The 18917-nt window shown below is 36.5% G+C and overlaps 1 protein-coding gene and 1 non-coding gene across 8 annotated transcripts in view; both read left to right on the plus strand.

Moving 5' to 3' along the window:
* Nucleotides 1–2536: 2536 nt before the first annotated feature.
* PNPLA4 (patatin like phospholipase domain containing 4) overlaps nt 2537–18917 on the plus strand; it is a 28792-nt gene continuing 12411 nt past the window's right edge. The window contains exons 1-4 of one of the 7 annotated variants that reach the window (XM_032226731.1): nt 3238–3619; nt 3696–3826; nt 12446–12636; nt 13791–13914. In XM_032226731.1, coding sequence (XP_032082622.1) covers nt 12484–12636; nt 13791–13914 — 277 coding nt within the window. In that variant the 5' untranslated portion in view covers nt 3238–3619; nt 3696–3826; nt 12446–12483. The other 6 variants (XM_032226730.1, XM_032226732.1, XM_032226733.1 and 3 more) reach the window with 6 other exon arrangements.
* LOC116515156 lies at nt 18356–18492 on the plus strand. Its single transcript, XR_004256209.1, has one exon. It is a non-coding gene; the product is annotated as a U4 spliceosomal RNA (small nuclear RNA).

The following is an 18917-nucleotide window of genomic DNA, read 5'->3' on the forward strand; positions in this document are numbered from 1 at the left end:
AAATCAGGTTAGGAACACAACTTGAAATAGGGAAGAAAATAGTAAGTGAGCACCTATCTACCCTAGATGAGTTCAAATCACCAGGACCAGATGGATTACACCCCAGGGTTCTGAAGGAACTGGCAGACAGAACCACTGAACTATATCTCTCAGAGATCTTGGAGCACCAGAGAACTGCCAGAGGACTGGAAAACAGCTGATGTGATTCCCATCTTCAAAAAGGGGAAAAAATAGATCCAGGAAACTATAGACCTATCAGCCTGACCTCAATACCAGGGAAGATTCTGGAAAAGATAATCAAGCAACGAATTAGTGAACACCTAGAAGTAAAAAAAGTAATAGCCAAAAGCCAACATGGGTTTGTCAAAAACAGATCATTCCAGACTAATCTTATTGCATTCTTTGACAAAGTGACAAAATTATTGGACCGTCAATATAGTTTACTTGGACTTCAGCAGGGCATTTGATAAAGTAGACCATAACCTACTACTAGATAAAGTAGAAAAATGTGGGTTAGATAGCATCACCACCAGATGGATTCTTAACTGGCTGACCAACCACACTCAACGTGTGATCCTCAATGGAACTGCATCTACATGGAGGGAAGTATACAGTGGAGTACCCCAAGGCTCTGTTTTAGACCCAGTACTCTTCAACATCTTCATCAATGATTTGGATGAGGGAATAGATGGGGGACTCATCAAATTTGTAGATGACACCAAGCTGGCAGGAATAGCCAACATTCCAGAAGATAGGCTCAAGATACAGAAGGATCTTGACAAACTTGAACATTGGGCACTATCTAATAAAATGAAATTCAATGGTGAAAAGAGTTAAGGTTCTCTATTTAGACAAGAAAAACAAAATGCACAGGTACAGTATAGGAGATACCTTGCTCAATAGTAGTAACTCTGAGAGGGATCTTGGAGTTCTAGTGGACAACCATTTAAATATGAGCCAGCAGTGTGCAGCAGCTGCCAAAAAAGCCAACACAGTTCTAGGCTACATAAACAGAGGGATAGAATCAAGATCACATGAATGCCTTTATAATGGCTTGGTAAGGCCACACTTGGAATACTGCATTCAGTTTTGCTTGCCACGATGTAGAAAAGATGTGGAGACTCTAGAAAGAGTGCAGAGAAGAGCAACCAAGATGATTAGGGAACTGGGTATGCCTAGTTTAATGAAAAAAAGGACTAGGGGAGACATGATAATAGTGTTCCAATATCTCAGGGGTTGCCACAAAGAAGAGGGAGTCAAACTATTCTCCAAGGCACCTGAGGGTAGAACAAGAAGCAATGGGTGGAAATCAAGGAGAGAAGCAACTTAGAACTGAGGAGAAATTTCCTGACAGTTAGAACAATTAATCAGTGGAACAGCTTGCCTCCAGAAGTTGTGAATGCCCCAACACTGGAAGTCTTTAAGAAGATGTTGGATAGCCATTTGTCTGGAATGGTATAGGGCTTCCTGCCTAGGCAGGGGGTTGGACTAGAAAACCTCCAAGGTCCCTTCCAACTCTGCTATTGTATTGTATTAAGTCATTTGTAAAACAATTTCAACCTGTGAAAATTTATTGGAAAAGTGATTGTAAAAATATGTGTGTGGACCCAGGTAGGATCCAAATTGAATTTGAGATAGTTCCATGCTTGAAAGATGTATTAATCACTACTTGCAATGAGGAAGCAATAATGGCTTACAAACACATAAACACACAAACACACACACAAATGGCAAAGGAAAAAAACCACTTAATGTTTACAGTATACATTAGCAGTCTTATTTTCTTTCCACCCTATATCCACATGATTTGCTGTATCTACTCATTGTATATTTAAAGCATTCTCATGTGTTTACAATACACAATAATTGAGTTATTTAAATAGTTCCACAAGTCTCATTTTCAAGGCTTGCTGTGTCAGTACAAACTTTCTTTTTTGAATTGTAAGAATTAATAGCTAAGCTGACTTTATCTTCACCTCTAGATTCTCTTAGGGATCTAAAACTGGTTTTAACAAAAGACTGAAAAGCGCCACAGTATTTTTGTTGCTGTTTTATTTCCAGAATGCTACTGTTTTCTCAATTTGAAAAATAAAGGCGAATATCTTGAAAATTGTGTTAAAATTTATCAATTTATTAAGCTTTTGTATTGTATAAGAATTGTAGAACTCTCTCATCAAGCTTCAGCCACTGTCAGGATCTTATAGATTAAGGAGTCAAACATTTTGAAAAAGTGACAATAGATGGAGGTTATGATCCATCACCAGATGATGAAATTTATTAGATGTTATGCTTTGCCAGATTATCCTAGTGTAGGTTTGCCTTTTTTAGTAGGCAGGCAAAGACAGTTATAGCAGTAGACTTATATACCGCTTCATAGGCCTTTCAGGCCTCTCTAAGCGGTTTACAGAGAGTCAGCATATTGCCCCCAACAATCTGGGTCCTCATTTTACCCACCTCGGAAGGATGGAAGGCTGAGTCAACCCTGAGCCGGTGAGATTTGAACCGCTGAACTGCTGATCTAGCAGTAGCCTGCAGTGCTGCATTTAACCACTGCGCCACCTCGGCTCTGTATAAATATATCTCTGGATGACAGCCACTTCCCATTTTCATTTTCTGGGACTCTCCATGGGGACATGTAAATTTTCATTTATACATTTTTTATATAAATACTAATGTAAACAAACCAGTTATTACAGCTTCTTACTCCTTACATGTTAACAATGTCATCAACAAATATTAAATATTCAGACTATCAGATCTGGGTTGGAGAATTTAGCAACCTGTAGTTTCGTACGGATCTTAATTTTGCTGGCGACTAGAGGTTGTCCGCATTTTTACAATGGGAAGCAAGCAAGCAAGCCTAATACCTCCTCTATTGATAGCCTGCTGCATCTTCCTCCTGCTTCAAATTTCCCCTTTTCTTCCAATCGCAGCAGCTCACACGGCTGTTTTACACTTGAGAAAAAGTGGGAATCTCTCGCGAACTAATAAAAAGAGCTAATGAATTTAATATAGTAATTAATGTAAGAAACCCACTTGCGAAGGCCCAGCGAGAGGGGAATAGAAAAACTTTTCCTTTCGTGCTGGATCTGTCTCTTTAAGAACGACGCGGTACCTGTGTGGAATCAGCCGCCCGCGTTAAGGTAAACGGAGGGCACGAAAAAGCAGGACGCGGCTCTCTTTGGAGGAAGAAAAGAGGCGAAGAGGCGGAAGGGAGGAGTAAGCGGAGGTATATTATGGAGGGTCTGTTGTTTGCCTTGCGCTCCGCCAAGTGCTGAAATTGAAAAATGCGGATTCAAGCCTTTTTCTTAGCCTTGGCTACGTTTCTTCGAAATTAATCCATTTAGCTCCTTTCAGCCCCAAATGATTTTCTCGGAATAAAATAAGATGCTAAAATAGATATTTTATAATCGGGACTCGCTTGGAGATTTGACCTGTTGCTCGGGACTCGCTTGGAGATTAAAGTCGCCATTAATCATCAGGCTGTGTTCGCAGAGACGAGCATTTCGGCTTCTGAATATTGCCTCAACCCTTCTGTCTCAAACGTTCAGGGCCCTCTGGTGTTGGCCATTTGGCCAGCCGTGCTAGCTGGCAGTAGTACGCAAGGAGGACCCTCTCTGTGAGTTCTGGCTTTTAAATTGCTAGATTATGCTAGTCCTATGGAGAGCGAGCCCAATTATTTATGTTTTTTCCAGCAGGAAACAGTCGAGTTTTGTGTCACCTTAAAGGCCAGCACCGTTATCATAAAATAATTCCGTTGAATGCAATTCATTTGGTGGAGTGGACTTGTCAAAAGAGGATTAGTACTCTTATAAAAAGAACAAAGGTGAATTAATGGCTTATAAACGGGAACGTTGCTGAGATACAGCTGAATCTTTTCCCATTTCTCCTCCCTCATAATGACTTTAATAGGCTGGAAGCTTTGGTTAAAGTGCATGAAAAGCTGTAGCAACATAAAAGGAATCTTAAAATTCAGAGACAATGACCTTTCAGCATTGATTCTGCACTATTCGAGAGAGTAAAATTCACCTTTTGAGTCCATCTGGGAAACCGGGAAGATTACTGCCAAATAAGATGGTTGTTCAGCCTGTGGTTTGCCAGTTTTATAGCAGACCCGGTCAATATGGTAGCGATGATTTAAATTCAGTTACTTGATTAAGCTCATTAGATTTATTAGCCTTGCACAAAAGCGCTGGGCGGTTTAGCTGAAAAAGTGATAAATTATAATGCCTTAAATCTCTGGACTGTTGGTTCAGTCTTTGTCCTTGTTAGTAATGCCTTAATAACCAATTGTGAGTGACACTAATGGCTGCTTCTCTGTTCCAGATTGAGGCATCTTGGCCTAAAATTCTTTACTGCTCTATTTTTTTCTGTTGAATAAGTAAGGGAAAGCCAAAACAGACATAATGGCTACAGGGAAGAAAAAAATGGTGCTTTATCTGATTATACCAACTGAAAGTTTGAACAGTGGCAAACTGGAGGCTCAATACTTCCTCATCAAGCAACATGAGTTACACGTGCTATGTGTTTAAAATATGTATCAGTGGAACTGGCAATATAACTGCATACTGTATATGTGGTCAACTATACAACTATATTTTGTGGTCAACTATACAACTATATTTTGACTATTATACTGTAGTCAAAAATAAGAAATCTGCACACTTGCAAACTGGCTCCTATCTAGAAGTGAAATGTGGTTATATTGCCACTTCCCCAAGCCAGTTTAGTTGAATCAAAAGTATCAGGTTTTTTTGCAAATAGTTTAGTTTTATTCATAGCTACCTAGCAAAACAGCAATATACAAATTTTAAATAAAACTTGGAAAATTAGAAGACTAAGCTAATAGAAATCAAGAATGAATAAATAATAGGCATGTTTTCCTAATATGTTGCATTTTGGTACAACAGCAAATATCATTTCCTATGCTGTTTTGAAAAAGTCTTGTGTTTTTTTAAAACCGCAATAAACAGGAATCTGATTGATAATGGTTTATCTCATTTTAATGTTTTGCTTGATAAACAGATAAAGGAATTGACTGGGAGAAAAGGCAGCCTGAAGTTATGAAAGCTTAATATAACATTATTAAACATATATGCACTGGGTATCAAAAGTATAAATAGGCATTACCAACATTGTTAGATGTTGTACTGGCAATAATTCTGATTTTTAAAGTGCAGCGTATGGCCCGTAGTTCATAGAACTTGAGTTGCATTGCTAAAGATATGGAAATAGCCTTACTAGATTAGATTCCTTAATTCTTCTTTTCATGCTTTGAGAATAAAATCTGTTAAACTCTATGAGGTTTACTTCAGAGAAGATAAGGTTTGAAGTATACTTTATGTGTTTATTAATATTCATGAGTCTTAGCCATGAAGTTTGAATAATGAATTGCAACATACTTTGCTATCCTCACCTTTCACTAAGGAAAGCTTTTTTTTTTAAAAAAAAAAAAACAATTGCATTTCTGTTCTGCCAAAATCAATTAATAACATTGTTCTGGAATAAAAACCTAAGTAATGAAATTAATAATATAAATGCTTTCTTGGTAGAGCCTGCAATTTGTATGCATGTACATATGCATAACAAAATCCTTTCATGTTATGAGAAATGATAAAATTCCTACAAAGCCTATTTTTATTTAAAATCCTAATATTGGCATGACTGGGATATCTATTGCATTAAGCTTATTATGATATTCTCAGCTTGATTTTTGTAAAATTTTAAAATCTTTTTTTTTTCCAGTACAAATCTTTTTTATTTCCATTTCATTCTATACAATCACATGTTTACTGTGCAACTGAGGCATATAACATTGGGTAATAAACACAGCCCTCACTTTTATAGAAAATGCCCCCTACAATACAAACCCAATATACCGCCTTAGCCCACCATACACCCTCTTTCATCCCCCTCCAACTTTCATTCTTCCTTCTCTCATACCCCTCTACACCTACTTCCCCTCCCCCTCTATCTAACCCTAACCCTATCACTCCCTCTCTTAATCCATTCCCTCCCTTCCTCCTCCTCCTCCTCTCTCTCACCCTCTCTACTCTCCTTCTTCTTTCATTCAGCTCCTCCCTTCGGTATACTTCTATTACTTTCCAATATATTCAGTTTGTTCTGTTTTGACACTAACATTAAGAAAACCACAGTATACAAGTGCAATCATGCTTTAAAATTTAACACATATTATATTTCCCCCCTCCCCCCCTCCCCCTAGATCCCCGCCTCCCTTCCCTCCCCCCGACTTCCCAGAGCCCATACATGGTATAACTTTTTGACAATCACAGTCTAAAATATCTCTACATTGAACTCAGCTTCTTGCTGTTACCCAAATTTTTAACAATTTAAGTTATTACTAATTTTAAGCATAAGCTATCTGGAATTTCCTAGTCCCGTATTTGCTTTGTATATAATCAATCCATTTTTTCCAGTCTCGTTTATACCTCTCATTTGAATGTTCTTTAAGATATGCTGAAATTTTTGCCATTTCGGCTAAGTTTGTAACCTTCAAAGTCCATTCTTGAATTGTAGGCAGGTCTTTCTTCTTCCAGTATTGCGCCACCAAGAGTCTTGCTGCCGTTATTAAGTACAGAACCAAATTAATCTCTACTGCTACAAAGTCAATACATATACCTAGTAAAAACAGTTTGGGAGTGAATTTTATCCTTTTTTTGAAGATATTTTGCAGGATCCACCAAATTTTTATCCAAAATGCCTTAACATTACGACATGTCCACCATATATGAAAACACGTAGCATCAAAAGAACCACATCTCCAACATTTAGGCTGAACATTTGAATACATAGAAGCAAGCTTTTTGGGATCTAAGTGCCATCTATAAAACATCTTATAAAAATTTTCTCTCAAATTTTGTGCTTGTGTAAATTTTACATTTCTTACCCATATTTTTCCCATGTGTCCAGCATTATAGGTTCTTCAATATTCTGAGCCCATTTTATCATACAATCTTTAACCATTTCGGTTTCTGAGTCCATCTGTACTAATACATTATATATCCTCTTTATGTGCATTAAACTTTGATCTCTTATTTGTTTAAACAAGTTATCCTCAGCTATTACAAAACCTATTTTTTGGTCTATTTTCCACCTGGCCTGTAGTTGGCCATACTGAAACCACGTTTGAACTACCTTCTCTTTTTTAAGTACCTCTAAGGATTTTAATTGCAACACCCCTCTTTCTGTAATAAGGAGTTGTCTATAAGTGGTTCTATCGTGTTTTTGTTCTATATTCATATTTTCAATTGCATGTCTAGGAATTGCCCACATGGGCAATTTGTCATTTAGTTTATGTTGATATTTTTTCCAAACCCGCAATAAGGCATTTCTTAAAATATGATTTTTGAAATTCTTATCCAGTTTTTTGTTAAATAACAAGTAAGCATGCCAACCATATACCAAATCATGTCCCTCAATATTCAATATTCTGTCATTGGTTAAATGGATCCAATCACTAATTGCAGATAAAGCCACTGCATCATAATATAATTTTAAATTTGGTAATTTCAATCCTCCTCTTTCACGTACATCTTGCATTATTTTCATCTTAACCCTCGGCTTCTTTCCTGCTCATACAAATTTGTTGATACCCTTCTGCCATTCTAAAAGATTCACATCTCTTTTGAGTATTGGTAACATTTGAAACAAAAATAAAAATTTTGGTAAAATATTCATTTTCACTGCCGCTATCCTTCCCAACAAAGATAAATGCAGTTTCTCCCACCTTTTCATCTCCATTTGTATACTATGCCAGAGTGGTTCATAATTATGCTTGTATAATTTCCCATTTGAAGTTAAAATATTAACTCCAAGATATTTGACTTTTTTAACAACCTCACATCCTAACATCACTCCCAATTCTTCCTTCTGTTTGGTATTCATATTCATTGCTAATATTTTGGTTTTTCCTAAATTGATTTTAAATCCAGAGACTTGACCATATTGATTAATCGTATTCATTAAAACCTTACTGGATTCCTGCGGTTGTTTCAATATTATAACCAAGTCGTCCGCAAAAGCGCGGACTCTGTATTCTTGCTGTCTGATCTTGATCCCTTTTAAAGCATCCAAGGCCCGTATCTTGTTCAGCAATACTTCCAAAGTTATAATAAACAATAGTGGGGACAAAGGACAACCCTGTCTTGTACCTTTTTCTATTTGAAAGGAATCTGTTAAACTTCCATTAACTATAATTTGGGCTTTTTGCTGCTGATATATTGCACCAATTGACCTTAAAAAGCCATCTCCTATCTGCATTTTTTGCAGTATCTTCAACAAGAATTGCCAATTGACTCGATCAAAGGCTTTCTCAGCGTCCAAAAATATGAATGCGGCAGGGATTTGATTATTCTTTCCCAAGTATTCTAAAGCATTAGTAATTAACCTGACATTGCTCTTCATCTGTCTGCCCTGTATAAAACCTGTTTGGTCAGTATGTATCAGTTGTTGGATAACCACCATTAACCTATTTGCTAATATTTTGGTAAAAATTTTATAATCTACATTAAGTAATGAAATAGGTCTATAATTTTTCGGCTGAGTAAGATCTTGGTCTTCTTTGGGTATCAACGATATGAACGCTGTCTTCCATGAAGGGGGCACTTTACCTTCCGATTGAATTTTATTAAATAATTCTCTAAGAGGTTCTACCATTTCTAACTGTAAGTTTTTATAGTAAACGGCTGTTAAGCCATCTGTACCTGGTGCTTTCCCTAGCTTTAATTGTTTGATTACCTGCAGGATTTCCCCAGAGGTTATTGGTTGGTTCAACCTATACCTATGTTCTTCGCTAACTAGGGGGATTTTCTCTTTATCTAAGTATTTATTTATATCTAAGTCCCTAATTTTGTCCCCTTTATACAACTCTGTAAAAAATTCTCAAAATCCCTTTTGGATCTCTTCCTGCTGAAACACTTCCTTCCCTCTGTAACACAATTTGGATACATTTCGAATTTTCCTTTTTTTCCTGATCTGATAAGCCAACCACCTACCGGGTTTATTTGCATTGCAGAAAGTATTATGTTTAGCATATAATAAACTGGTGGCTACCTGATCAGAGATCAGCATATCAAATTGAGATTTTAATATGGAAATTGCTTCTTTAGTCTTTGTATCACCTGGGTTCAATATTAATTCCTGCTCTTTCCCTTTAATTTCCTCTTCCAATTCTTTACGTTTTTGCCCTTGTTTATGTCTATGTATTTTGTTTATATTTATCAATACTCCTCTCATATAGGCTTTGCTTGCATCCCATACATATTCCATAGGTGTACCCTTATTCATGTTAAAAACAAAGTATTCAGATAACAATTTTTTACAATCATTAACATACTTTTCATATCTGAATAAATTTTCATTCAGCCTCCAGGACCTTCTAGCCTGAACTACCCTTCCCAGCTCCATCCAAACTGGGTTATGATCCGAAAGCACTCTGGCCGTAATCTTTGTCTTCTTCACCCTAGAAAGTAAATCATTAGTAATTAATATAAAGTCGATCCTTGAAAAAGATTGATGTCTGTCGGAGAAGAAGGTAAAGTCATATTCTTCTGCATGCCTTTCACGCCAAACGTCTCGCAGTTCGAAGTCGTCCATCATGTCAAAAAAGGATTTGGGTAGTTTAGCTCGGAATTTAGTATTCGGGCGAGATGTCTTCTTATCTCTTTTGGTGTCAATCACGCCATTCCAATCACCCAATAGTATGCACGACTTAAAGTCCCACTGTACTAATTTAGCATGGAGATTTCTATAAAATCCATCTTGTTGTTGATTAGGAGCATAGATTCCCAAAAGCAATGTCTTTTTCCCTTCTAAGATTAAATCCAATGCGATATATCTTCCAAAGGGATCTGCTTCAATTAGCTCAGCTTTAATGTCTTTCCTTAAGTATACTACTATACCATTTTTTTTCCATAGCAGAGGTCACAAAATGTTGACCAAGTTTGGGATTGAACAGATATTTTTGATCAGTTATTTTGATATGAGTTTCCTGCAAACAAATTATATCATTCTTAGATTGTTTAAGATAATGAAATATTTTCTTTCTCTTCTGTGGAGAGTTCAGTCCATTAACATTCCATGTCAAAATCTTAGTTGTCATTTTTGGTTGCCTGAAGCTTTTTTAGAGCCTCCCGCATGGCCTCTCTCACCTTGGGTCTAGCTCCTCCCACAGCTTCTGAGCTTGTTGCCGTAGCTCCTTGGTCAATGGCCGAAGATTGTAAAGATTGTTGCGTTATGGCTTGCTTTTCTGTTTGTCTGGTGGTCATATGGTTAGATCTTTGTTCCTTAACCCCTTGCCCTTCTGGGAGGGGGAGATGATAGGTTTTGTCTGGTGATTGTGTTGTTTGCTGTTTCTCTTGTCCTGCTCGTGGTTTTTCTCCATATCCCGATGGTTCAGGGTGCCCCACTTTCAAAATCTTATGATAGAAATCTCGAGCTTTCCATACAGAGTTGAGACGATATCTTTGCTTATCAAATGTAACTATGATGCCAAACGGGGCATCCCATCTGTACTGTATCTGGCGCTTTCTGAGCTCTTCCACCAAAAAAGCATAATCTCTTCTGGCTCTTAGCATTTGAGGTGGTATCTCTTTCAAAACCATCAAATCCTGTCCGCCAATTTGAAGCTTGGTATTGTAGGACTCTTGTAATATCTTATTTCTGGATTCTCTTGTAACAAAATATATTACCACGTCTCGGGGGAGTTGCTTTTGTTTTGCCGCCAAGGAGTTGACGCGAAAAATTTTATCAATCTGCCAATCAAAATTGGATCCCGGTCTTCCCACCAGACAGTCAAAGGCCTCAGAAAACATCTGCTTTAAGTTCTCCTGTCTCTCTTCGCGCAGCCCCCTAACTCTTAATGCAATTTCCATCTGGTTATACTGTATCATAATCATTTGTTTTTCAGCATTTTCAACTTTTCGTTCCACCTCTTCGGTTTTAGATGTCAAATTAGTTTTAGCTTCATTGAGAGTTTCTAAGTTCTCTTCCATCCCAGAAATATATTCTGTCAGTACGTTTACAATTCCCAACATATCATCATTCATTTTGGTAATCTTGGTATCAAATTTATCATATGAGGCTTTTATCTCATTGCTTATCTCTTTCCTTATTTCATCTCTGAACTCTCTGAGAGCTTCCAAATTCTGTTCCCTTGATTCTCTAAACATTTCCAACAAAAATTCTTTTGTTAATACATCTCCACTAGGGGGCATAGAAGGTGGGGGCTGTGACTTTGTGCCAGGTATGGGAGAAGCAGATTTAGGAGGTAATTTCGCAGGATTCGACTTGGAAGCCATAATATCTTTGCTTCAAGCACTTAACAAACCACTATGCCGAGAAGAGAAAAAAAAAATTCTCCCTTTTTTGCCAAGAATTTTACGGAGGATTTCAAAGGGCTGGCATTACGCCAAAACAGTTCAGCAAAACAAAACAAAAATCAGAGAAAAGCCCTGTTCGGAATGTCTCTGTGTCAACAAAGGGCCTTTGAGAACTTTTAATTAGATAACGAAGAGTCTTCAAAGGGAATAAGGCTGATTAGAAAGGCTGCCGGAATGTACCATCATTGCAAATACAAAGGCTGGAGAATCGCCATCTTAAAAATTTTTTAACACTGAAGCTTGAGTTTTCCTAAAAAAACAGACGTAAAGTTCTCAAATATGAGCTCTGCTTGTATTAGTTTCATAAGAAAAAAAATAATTTCAATAATTTGTCCTAAGAGGGGGTTCTTGGCCTTGTGCCGTTAATACAGCAGAAAAATCTGGCCGGAGATGACTCAGCTTAAAAAAACAACAACCCCCCCCCTCGTTTGCAGCAGAAAAAAAAAGCTACAAACTGCAAGGAAAAGTTCTTACCAGCTGAGACGCTCACTACAATCTTCTTATCTGAAGTTTGAGTTATCTAAAGGGTGTTTAATTAGATAACGAACCAGAAATCTGGGAGCGGCTCAATTAAGCCGCTGCCGACGGCCAAGTTCCTCCCCGGAAGTCTAAAATTTTAAAATCTTGTTTTCATGTATATGCAACTTGTGTTTAAGGCATGGGGTTGAATCTTAAACATAATAACGTTCTTTTTAAAACGGGGTCATCCTTGAATGATACTAAGGAGGCTTGGAATTCTGGTCTTGGAACCCTTAATATATATGCTGCATTTCATATTTTCCTACACAATTAGTTCATTTTTGTTGTATCTAGTTTACTGTAATTAATTACACAGTTTTTATAACATCTTGGTAACCATTGGTTTATGTAGTGAAGTCCTTGGTGTTCTCTGAGTTTGGTTGTTTACTTGCAGATATTTTGTTAACCTGACTAGGTAAATTTCAATTTTCTTATCAGAAAAATCAAGAATGTCACGTTTGTATTCTTCCTGAATAACACTTCTAATACTCCTTTAAGTGCCTCATTCTTTCTTTCCTTATGGGCAGCAAGATTCATATTCTATAAACTGGACACATTTAAAGGCATGTGGGCTACCAAAAGGATATATAGATCCCTAAGACAGAGGCTGCAGTTGAAGCAAGTTGGACTGCACAATTCTCTATGTAGAGTCAAATGTTTTGAGAAATCTGATCAGTATTATGTTTTACAAGCTTTTCATCTTTTACCCACATGCAGTGTAAGTATTAATTCTTACCTTCATGTGAAAGAATAAGAAACTTTAATTATTGGATTCTCAAATATTCTACCAATTCTGAATGTCATGTTAAATTTATTATGTTGTGAAGGCTTTTTGAAAATTTTTTGCCCTCTAAAATGTGGCTTAATAAATGCATGCATTTAATTTTTGAATACATAATATGCAAGGAGTCCTGTAGGAAGGGGAAAATATATTATTAATTTATATAAATTATCATTTGTGTGAAATGTACTTTTCTAGAAAATGAATTATAAGAGTATTCTTGCAAACCCATGTTTTATTTGGGGAATCACAAGTACATGGAAGTGAAAAAAATGCTTAAAGTGGAAATATTTCAAGATTGTCAGAATAGTTTGTGCTGTTTGATGGGATTTCATGGGATTGGTCTCTGTTTATTCAACCTTAATCTTTTAAAATGAACACATATAAAACATATATTCTCTGGATCTTTGCCTATCTTTGCTTTTTTGGGGTGCATGGGGAAGCCATAACAAAAAAGTCCATAATTATTATATCCAAACAATTCTACTACAATTCCTTAAAAACATTTCCCGAATGCAGAAGTTTAGAATAAAATATGAATACTTATTTCAGGTTATGTGTACTCTTTGACCTTTCAGTGCCTTTTAATACTGTTTGGGTATTATCCTGGATTGGGTTCTTGAGACATAAGAAGTAAAAAGCATTATACTACAATTACTTATGCTCTACTTGTAAGGCTACTATTTCACAATTTAATGACAATTATGGTATGAAATACTGTAATTTACATGTATGAAGGCTCTGGGTAGGTAACGAGGGGCCTTTTTTCCTTGTTAGATCACAGATAGGATTTATTCTATATTTGGGCTGAGGCTAGGCAAATATATCTACTCCAGATGAACATTGTTGTGAATGGGAAATTAATTTTGATGTCAAGATTTTCCAATTCTTGTTTCTAACAATAGCAGTGGATCATTCAGAAAAAAATATAATTTAGATTGCAACTGATCGGTAGAAAATGGTTCCATATAGAGGGGTAAATCAAATCTGTACTCTTATTTTTGGAAATTAGTGATTATTTTCTACTGGTAAAATATGTGACCACTTTTTAAATTTATTTTTTGGTATTAATTTTCTTATGACATGCATAGGTATCCTCTCATAATACATGTTTCATAATGGATATGAGAACTAATCTCAATGTAAAAGAAGGAAATAAAGTAAATAAGAAATCATCCAAGTCACTACATGATGGAAGGCATCTTGAGATGGAAGGTATTAAGCACCCTTTTTCCTAATATTTTTTTTAAGTAACATCTTATAGACAATGTTTATCTCATTTGAATTTTCTGATCAGGCTCTCTCTTGAAATTGGGGTTTTAGGCGATCTCTTAAGAATGCTGTAATTGGTTATGGTTTAATGCTCCATTGGACTGGAAAATCAACTTTTGAAAGGAAAATGTTTACAGGGTATGATTCATTAGAGATGATTATTTATTAAATGTGTAGAGTACTCATAGTAAACAGCAGTGGTGGAGGTAAAAATAAAGCTTAAAACTTTGTTCTTTTGAACAAGTCTTACCGTTAAAATGCTTCTGGGATTTGTGTGTGTATGTATTGCAAGTATATTTATTGGTTTTAATCTTGGCTTCTAATGAAAGTTGGTCGCATGCCTTATGGAAGAGGCCTACCTAATCTTCATTTCACTTCTGCTTCTTTAAAATGTAATATTTAGAACAACATCTTGTCTAGATGACATGAAATAAGCACAGAATAGCTTTGTCATGTAATTAAAAAAGGGAAGGAAATATAATGGCACCTATCTTGGTGGCCCAGCCTTTTTCTAGCTCCATTTGTTTCTCGGTATTGACATGGAATCTAAATATGATTATGACATAGGTAGATCTTTTGAAAGTAGTAAGTACAGCCCCTCTCAAGTGTTCAGGACTCAGAGTCTACCTGTGCACATTTTATTTACCTGACAATAGTTTGTTATTTCCATGATCTAAGCCTAAGATCACATTGGCATTTTTTTCATCACTGAGCCATACTATTGATTTAGGTGACCGCATCTCATTCAGTCTCTGAATGATTTACATGCTTTTGTCTTAGAGGGAGCCATGCTAGAGATACAGATGCAGACAAAAGCATTGGTACCCTTCCACTTTTTTTTTTCGTAAGAACCCCAAACTTCCATGAAGTGAGTTGAAATTAACACAAAATAAATGGCATCCATTATTCTTTACTAAATAGTAGAGTGTATTTTTTAAATTTTTACCAAATCAATTTGATAAAGAAGTAAAATATTTGATGTGATGTATAACTTAATGATTGTTTTGTAAATAAATGAAATGGGATGGATATATTAATATGCCGCCAAGGCTGGGTGTGTTGTGGATTGGGTGCCAATGGTAGCTGATTTTAATTTGTTGCAGTACGTGCAATAAGAAGAGGTGGATTAAGAGATGGTGAAATTTATGTGAATTTGGGCTTTTTCTCTCTTGGGTCCAATGGCTGCTGTAATGATTATCATAAATGTCTTTAATCTCATACTCAGTCTATTTGGAGAAAAATCTGCACTGTGTCTTTTTGTGGCACTGCTTATGGGGTTAGTGAAAATGAACAAGAGAAAGAAAAATAGAAGTTGGGATTATTTAGGAAAGTTCAGGAGAGATGCAAGTTTATTATTTGTTAATAATTGATATAAATCCATATTTTTATTTTTTGTTTTAAAAGGAGCTACTGTATAATTCACTTTGGCTTAACAAAATAATGTTCATATATTTCAGATAGCATTTCAGCCTCCTATGTTGATTTCACTGTAAACTCAAAAGTGGTATTCAGCAGGTTCTGACCAGTTCTGGAGAACCAATAGTGGATCTTTGAGGAGTTCGTAGAACCGGTAAATACCACTTCTGACTGTCCCCACCCCCATCCTCCCTGATCGGGAGGAAATGGGGATTTTGCAGTAACCTTCCTCTGGAGTGGGGTGGGAATGGAGATTTTACAGTATCTTTCCCCTGCCACGCCCACCAAGCCATGCCATGCCCACTAAGCTATGCCCACAGAACTGGTAGTAAAAAAATTTAGTAAAAAATTTTGAATTCCACCACTGTGTAAACTGTTCCAATCTCATAGTCTTATAATGTACAATGGTACCTCAGTACTCCACTATGCTTTGGATGCTTACTTTGGATTCATATTTGACTGCTTCAAAAATTGTCAAATTTTGTACCTGTTTTTATTTATTTATTAAATTTATAAGCCGCCCAATCCCACAGGACTCTGGGCGGCTTACAAAGTGAAAGAAAAAAAAAGGGGGGGGGAGGGAAAAAAAGAAAAATAAAAAATAATTTAAAATTCACAACACGCATTCGTTCTAGTCGGGGCTGGACCTTTCAATAAGGTCAACAGCCCCAGGCCTGCCGGAACAGCCAGATTTTAACAGCCTTCCTGAAGGCCATGAGAGTGGGCAAGGTCCAGACCTCGGGGGGTAGCTGATTCCAAAGGGTCGGAGCAGCCACAGAGAAGGCTCTTCTTCGGGGGCCTGCCAGCCGGCACTGACTGGCTGACGGCATCCAAAGGAGGCCCACCCTATGGGATCTTATTGGCCGTTGGGAGGTATGTGGCAGTAGGCGGTCTCGCAGGTACGCTGGTCCTAAGCCATGTAGGGCTTTAAAGGTAATGACCAACACCTTGAATTGCGTCCGGAGACCAATCGGTAGCCAGTGCAGCTCGCGGAGGACAGATGTAACAATATCGCTTGCACGGCTGCATTCTGGACTAACTGTAGTCTCCGAATGCTTTTCAAGGGTAGCCCCATGTAGAGCACTGTTGTATTTTGATGTGAAAATGTTGTCCCAGTACTCGTTTGTTTGGTACTTGATGCACTGCAATAGGAAGAGAGGGATGGCTGCGGAGAATGGACAAGAAGTCAGCTATTTCAGGAAGGTTGCTGCAAAAGGAAGCAGGGGACAGCCCCAGAGGGTGGGCAGGAAGTCACCCATGCTGTTTTTTTTTTCTGGAACTGATTAATGATGAATACTGAGGTACCACTGTATATAATAAGCAGATATAGGAACACTAGCCAGCTTTGTTCTTTATTTTTTGCAATCTGCTTTGTTTTTGCATTTTATTTCTTATAATAGGAGTTTTTATTCTGAACAGTCCTTATAGTAGCAGGTATTCTGGCACACAAACTAGCCATAATATATTCCATTTCCTAATGTAGATTACACAATAAAAATCTATGCTGTAGTAATAAACCTTTTTCTGTTGTCTTCATTAGCCGTCCTTTGTGTATTTTATTGATACATTATTCAAGGCATAATGTAAAGATGCTATTTTTATCACTACAATCCTCAAAAAGCAAGTTGGAACCTGGCTTGCTATAAAGAATATGTACATCTCATTCATTTTTTCTCTTCCATTTTTGAAATTTGGGAATATCTGTTTCTGCTACAGTTTTTGTTTTATTATTTCTTTTCATAACTCTTCAGATTCATGTGAATTAAGAACGGTTGCTGGAACTGGGTATGTCTAATCTGATGAAAAGAAGGACTAGGGTGACATGATAGCAGTATTCCAATATCTCAGGGGCTGCCACAAAAAGGAGGGAGTCGAGCTATTCTCCAAACCACCTGAGAGTATGGCAAGAAGCAATGGTCAGAAACAAGGAGAGAAGCAATTTAGAACTTAGGAGACTTTTCCTGACATTTAGAACAATTAATCAGTGGGACAACTTGCCTCCAGAAGTTATAAAGGTTCCAACACTGGAAGTTTTAAAGAAGAGATTGGGTAACCATTTATTTGAAGTGATATAGGGTTTTCTGCCTAAGCAGGGGGTTGGACTCAAAGACCTCCAAGGTCCCTTCCAACTTAGTTATTCTAAGCATACTGAATTTGTTCTGTATTTCAATCTTATATTTAGACTAGACTTCTATAGTAAAATCTATATCTACTATCTTTACTGCATATTTGCCAAGTTTATCATACTTATTTGATACAGTTTGATATACTTCAGACACTCTCACACTACACACGGTTATTTCATAACCTGCAACTGAAATAGGCCTGGCTGACTGAATTGTATTTTTTCATCTTCTGTTTCCTCTTATGTAGTTGATTTATTGCCAGTGTTGTGTATCCAGTGATGTCCATTTATATGGAAGTTGAAGTTAGTATTGAAGAACTGATGAATTCCCTTTGAAAAATTCTATTAATCTCTCACCAACATTATTCTGTTTACCCAATTGAAAATTGAATTACATGTCATTAACCTATTACTACTGTCTCTTTCTTGATAATGCATTTTATAAATTTTGTTATTTTCTGTAGAATTTTACAATGGTTTGTACTATTGCATGTGCAATAAACAAGTTGCTCTCATGTACTACTGAATTTTGCTATATGAACACTAATTCAAGTGTTGCATATAGTGAGTTGTGTATGAATAGTTGTGTATGAATCCACCCCACCCACCCCTGATTTTTGCACTATTATGATTGCCATCCACTTCTTCATATGGACTTACCTCCTAAAAATAAAGTATTTATCTAAAAGGTCAATTTTGATCCATCTTTGTTCACTGTCTTTCTAAAACATACAATATGGCAGAACTGATGGTTTAATGAAGTATTTTTTTCCTGCCAATAGAAATCTTCTTAATTGAATTGAATTAACTTCGAAGTTTCTTTTTTCATCCTGGTATGTATGTAGCTTTGTGCAGTGGCAATATCAAAGCCAATGAGGTTTATCCAAGGCGTGATTATTGCCAATTAATCTTTTCATCCGGGCACATTTAAAAAATTTTTTTTATGTTTATTAAATAAATTAAAAAGCCATTAAATATTGACGTTATTTCATTCATGCTCCCTTTGTATTGGACCTTCATAAAGTGTGATATCTTTCAATGCAAATATTTAGAAAAACCAGAAAACCCTAAAGAGCTCAGAAATATTAGAAATATTAAGCAGATTATATGAAAAACCTTTTTTTAAGGCAATAATAGCAAAATTCTAAGCACTAATCGCAGATTTCTTCCTGCATTCATTTACCTCGTTCATTTCTGTTTCAGTTTCTTTGTTGATAATATGAATGCTTATGAATCAGAGCATACATGTCAGTCTTGTCTTTTCAGTAAAAATATATACACCAGACACCATCAATAAAATCCTCAGTGGTAAATCCATGCTACTATGGAGTTTATGCAAAGCATCTCCAATTTATCCTGAAATGGAAATATCAAACATTGCACCAGAAGCATCATTTTCTTTTGT

This window comes from Thamnophis elegans, chromosome 11, assembly GCF_009769535.1.
Source record: "Thamnophis elegans isolate rThaEle1 chromosome 11, rThaEle1.pri, whole genome shotgun sequence".
In the NCBI taxonomy this organism is placed as follows: Eukaryota; Metazoa; Chordata; class Lepidosauria; order Squamata; family Colubridae; genus Thamnophis; species Thamnophis elegans.